General features: G+C 43.0%; 1 protein-coding gene across 1 annotated transcript; it reads left to right on the top strand.

The window, feature by feature from the left end:
• The first annotated feature begins 1,142 nt into the window (after nt 1–1,142).
• Mc5r (melanocortin 5 receptor) lies at nt 1,143–5,094 on the top strand. The gene is given in 2 exon segments (NM_001287611.1): nt 1,143–1,368; nt 2,299–5,094. Coding segments are annotated over 2 exon segments (1,122 nt in total). The 5' UTR covers nt 1,143–1,264; the 3' UTR covers nt 3,317–5,094.
• Nucleotides 5,095–5,499: the final 405 nt, after the last annotated feature.

Raw genomic sequence — 5,499 nt, 5'->3', positions numbered from 1 at the left:
ATCTAGATTCCTATTGGCCAGACAGTGCTTTATTGGCATATACACAGGACTTCCCCAACAGGGGAGAAATAAAATTGTGTGCAAATGAGGCACTTCTGTATGTAAGAGATCCTAAAGAATCTGGATCCAGAAAAAAAAAAAAAGGCAGGATACAAAATTAACATACAAAAACCCAACAGCCTTCCTGTATACCAGTAACAAACATACCATTAAAAAAAAATCCCTGAGAACAATCCCATTTGCAAGAGACAAAAAACAAAAAACCTCAAAATATACCTAAACAAGGAAGTAAAAGACCAGTGTAATAAAACATTTCAAACACTGAAGATGCTAGGAGATGGAAGAACCTCACATGCTCATGGATCAGCATATTGTGAACATGGCTACAATATCAAAATCAATGTACAGATTCGTTGTAATTCTCATCAAATTTTCAAGAATGTGCTTCAAAGAAATTTTAAAAAACAAATCTACAACTATTGCTGTGCCTGTTTTGAAGTTATATAATAAAGTCAAACCCAGAAGCTTCTTGCAGGAACCTTGCCTGGTGGCCATGGAATGCTCCTTACAGAGGCTGAGGCGAGCTAGGCACAGGGCTCCTCAGCTAGGCTGCTGGACGTCAGATCCCACTAGGGCTCCCAGAGCATTGGTCTCTCTCTCTCTCTCTCTCTCTCTCTCTCTCTCTCTCTCTCTCTCTCTCTCTCTCTCTCTCTCTCTCTCTCTCTCTCTCTCTCTCTCTCTCTCTCTCTCTCTCTCTCTCTCTCTCTCTCTCTCTCTCTCTCTCTCTCTCTCTCTCTCTCCTTCTCCCCCCTCCTTCTCCCCCCTCCTTCTCCCCCCTCCTTCTCCCCCTCCCCAGTCTCCTAGAGTTTATTTGATCTGGGCAGAATTTTAATCAGGAACTTAGAGAAAGAGAGGGTCAGAAGCAAAGAAAATCCATCTGTGCACACCTAGGGGAAAAGATTTTATATTGGAAGCACCACAGAGCTAAGGGTTGTGGTGGACCACTAGGTGGCATCGCAAACAAGACTCCTAGACTTCAGCGTCGTTGGCACCAACTTGGAGAAACGAACCTAATAGGTCAGAGAGGCGGCGATCTGGGCGGGCAGAGGCAGTTTAAAGGCTGAGCGGTGAGGTGAGGTGCTAGGTTAGGCTGGGAGAAGACTGCGCTCTGATGATGGTCCTGCTCTCTTGTCGAGGACCGCCCCGGGTGGACATCAGGTGCCCATGCTGAGTGAAGCGTCCAGGGAGGGGGCGCCTGGCCCGGATGCAGGACCAGAGCTGGGTGAACGGACACAATTCCATTTCCCAGAAACCGCCTGGAAACAGTGAGGAATCACGTTTACCTTTGCATGGAGGAGAGCAGAATGGGTAAGCCACCTTGTGCAGGGAGATTCTAAATCAGCTGGATGTGATGTTTAAAGCAACAGGAGAACGGGTCCATATCTTTGAGGTGTAAATGCATCGCAAATAGTTACAATCCAGTAGCTTTACCTCATTGCTAATACAATGGCCCCCTGAGTATGCCTTGTCCTAACATTTAATGGCTATTTCTTCATACTGTGCTCATGAGGAACATACAAAATTAGCAGTCAGATTCAATGAAATTCAGAGTTTTCAGAATTTAAGGAAAATACTCATTGAGGGGAAGGTACTGTTGTTTTCTCTACTTAACATACTGTAAAGCAACCTTATGTATTTGGAGAATAAACTGTGTTTATTCTCGAGCTAAGCGACCACTTACTGCAATATGTTCCACCCTGGAGAGTATGCATTGAGGATTTGCGGGGAGCTCTGGTCAGTGATAAGAACACAGGTACATCTTCCTTAAGGGAATGTTTGTGTGTTCTTCAGAAATCTGAGCTCACTTGAGCAAAATAGGATGTAGTAGCCCCGGGAATGTGAAAATCTGGAGACTGGTTGGGGTTCTTGGGGAGTTTTGATAGGGTTTAGGGGATCTCTGAGAGTGAACTTAGGGGCCAAGAAATCAGACATGGAAAGAGAAGATGTACTTGTCATAGAAACGGAAGCTAGCCCTCTAACCCGAGAGTGAGAAAATATGAGTAAATGGAAGAAGAGGCCCATGGAAACATTAAGCTTCTGTGTTAGAGAGACAGAATCCCAGGCACCAGGAACACAAGTTGGAGTGAGGCAAACTAGGGTTCAGCTTCCAATATGCTGTGTTTATTCTCCCATTTTCTTACATGTACTTGCTTTTGGCATGGTAGCCTGATCTGTGTTGTTGTATACACTTATACTCGAGATCATAATAACACAACAACGAACAAACCTCTCTTACAGTAAATTTGATGCTAAGAAGTGGAGGCATTTTCTTCCAGCCATGAACTCTTCATTTCAACCGCATTTCTTGAATCTTACCCTGAATTCCACGGAGGACAGCATTTTAGGACCAGATGTCAAGAACACATCTTCAGCCTGTGGGGACATGGGTATAGCTGTGGAGGTGTTCCTGACTCTGGGTCTCATCAGCCTCTTAGAGAACATCCTGGTCATTGGGGCCATAGTGAAAAACAAAAACCTGCATTCACCTATGTACTTCTTTGTGGGCAGCTTAGCAGTAGCTGACATGCTGGTGAGCATGTCCAATGCCTGGGAGACCATCACCATATACTTGCTAAATAATAAACATCTGGTGATAGCAGACACCTTTGTGCGTCACATTGACAATGTGTTTGACTCCATGATCTGCATTTCTGTTGTGGCCTCCATGTGCAGTTTGTTGGCCATTGCAGTGGACAGGTACATCACCATCTTCTACGCCTTGCGCTACCACCACATCATGACAGCAAGGCGTTCGGGGGTGATTATCGCGTGCATATGGACTTTCTGCATAAGCTGTGGCATTGTTTTCATCATTTACTATGAGTCCAAGTATGTCATCATTTGCCTCATCTCCATGTTCGTCACCATGCTGTTCTTCATGGTTTCTCTGTATATAAACATGTTCCTCTTGGCACGGAACCATGTCAAGCGCATAGCAGCTTCCCCCAGGTACAATTCTGTGAGGCAAAGGACCAGCATGAAGGGTGCCATCACCCTCACCATGCTACTCGGGGTTTTCATTGTGTGCTGGTCTCCCTTCTTCCTTCACCTTATCTTAATGATTTCATGCCCCCAGAACATCTATTGCTCTTGCTTTATGTCTTACTTCAACATGTATCTTATACTCATCATGTGCAATTCTGTGATTGATCCTCTGATATATGCCTTCCGCAGCCAAGAGATGCGGAGGACCTTTAAAGAGATCATTTGTTGTCATGGCTTCAGACTCATTTGTAGGCTCTGTGGCAGGTATTGAACACACCCCCCTCTCTGTGGCTCTCATCTCTTAGTCAATAAGATTCATCCAGGGGATAAGCAAGGTGTCTAGGAATCTCAAATGTATTCTTTATCTCTTCTGCTGCTGAAACTTTTTTTAAACCTGTGTTCATTGTGTATCAGAAGTATACACAGGTAGTTTGTCTCCATCATGGGAATGGTCTCTGACACATATCTTTGCATCTTACTCTTTCTCTTATTCCCATTCAGTTTCTAGAAGGCTTTACCACCCTCAACCTGACCTGATAGGTGACCTTATGAGATGCATAATATTCTGGGTGAGCTGTTATTGAAAGAAACACTGTGGAGATCAATGACACCACGAGTGGCTTTTTTTGTTTTGTTTTTCTCATGAAAAAAGTGGATGCACCTTTTGCATTCTTTTCAGAAATAGAGACACCCAGCTCTTTTCCACTTGAAACTTCCATTTTATTTGCACTGGGTGTCCCTACAGTGCTCCTATCCTAACTTCTAGTTTATAGCTTGTATTTAGAATTGCCTAAGGATCAACCTGTCCATCATCGTTTTGAACTTACTCAGATATACAATGCTGTGATACCACCTTACTCCAAGTGAAAGTCTCCATAACTCTTTCTCCCTGTCTTATTTTGATTCAATTCAGCACTTCCAAGAAATATTTCGGGGTCACATCAGGACCATAGGCACACACACACACTCGCTCCATGTAGCACATGGCCATAGTCAACCTAGCTTGATTTTCTCATACACAGTGTTTCAGCATCTCTTGCTGTCTAAGTCTTTGTCATTATATGTGTTTCAGCATCTTAAACTGACTGGAGCTCTCATCGGGAGTCCATTCTAAAACAAAGAAATACCATGTTCTCTAGTCTGGCATGGAGGAAAGGAGCTCAAGCTCAGGCACTAACTGCCATTCCCCTGGTTATATGTCCCTAATTTCACTCCAGGTTCCACATCTGTGCTGACTCCCAAGATGATCAAAAGAACTACCTGAAAGCAGTGGGAGAACTTTTTGTAAAATTCTAAATCCACATAGGATTCTCTTTTTTACACAAAAGAACTGATCCACATGGCCTACCAGAAACAAACATTAAGGAAGGATTTAAGTGTCGGTGGCCAGAGCAGTGTTTTGGACACCAAGATGTGCTTTGTTCAATGGAGCCATGTGACCCTCTGGGTCCTAGTGTTCTCATCTGAAGGAAAAAGTATGATACCCTAGAGCACACAGGCTCCATTTTACAGTAGTATCTAGGTTTTATTATTTTCTGTTTCATTGGATATTTGGCATCTAGACTGATTCCAAATGGAAAAAAAAAAACCCAACAACAATGAAGCAATGGATATAGACGGCGTCCCACAATGAGTTACTGGTATAAGAAGAATCATTCTACAGAAAAATTTAAAGGTAGAATAACTTTCAAGAATAGTCACATGAATAAGCTTGTGGGCATTACCACTAGGAGCTCAGTATAGAAAAAACAAACAAATAAACCAAAACAGCAAATGCATGAGATGTCCAAAGCTTTACAAAATGACAAATTGGTAGCTTGATTGCAACTGATTTGAAAAGAGCATGTAGCCTTTAGAAATGTTTCCTGCTGGTTTGTATTTGCTGAAAGTTCACAGGCACATCTACGAATAAGAAGTAGCCAGGCGGTGGTGGCGCACGCCTTTAATCCCAGCACTCGGGAGGCAGAGACAGGCAGATCTCTGTGAGTTCGAGGCCAGGCTGGACCGACAGCCTCCAAAACAATACAGAGAAACCCTGTCTCATAAAAACCAAAAAAAAAAAAAAAAAAAAAAAAAGAAGAAGAAGAAGTAAACACTCACATTGTAACTATTATAGAAAACACAGACCATTGTTGCGGTAGATGTCATGGGGTTGTATGAAGGCTTCCTCTCATCTGTGCAGAGCAAGCACTTGCACTGTTTGACTCTTCTGCCCAGCATCCTTGAGCATTAAGCAAGGTGATGAGAGCTGCAGTACTAGGGGTAGAATAAGACGTTGATCTTTGTGGTTACACTGTTTATCTTGACACTCAACTCTCACTAGGCTAATTCTCTGCTCTGGGTGCTAAATGACTTACTACAAATCCTGAACTTAGTATTAATCTGTTTAAGAACCTATTCAACTACATTTTAAACTCTAGGTAAACAAAATAGCCCTTGTGTTCAAATGTGGTT

The sequence above is a fragment of the Mesocricetus auratus genome, unplaced genomic scaffold (assembly GCF_017639785.1).
Source record: "Mesocricetus auratus isolate SY011 unplaced genomic scaffold, BCM_Maur_2.0 Super-Scaffold_6730, whole genome shotgun sequence".
Classification (NCBI taxonomy): domain Eukaryota; kingdom Metazoa; phylum Chordata; class Mammalia; order Rodentia; family Cricetidae; genus Mesocricetus; species Mesocricetus auratus.
Note: the sequence above shows the minus strand (reverse complement) of the source record. Positions and strands in the feature narration are given on the sequence as shown.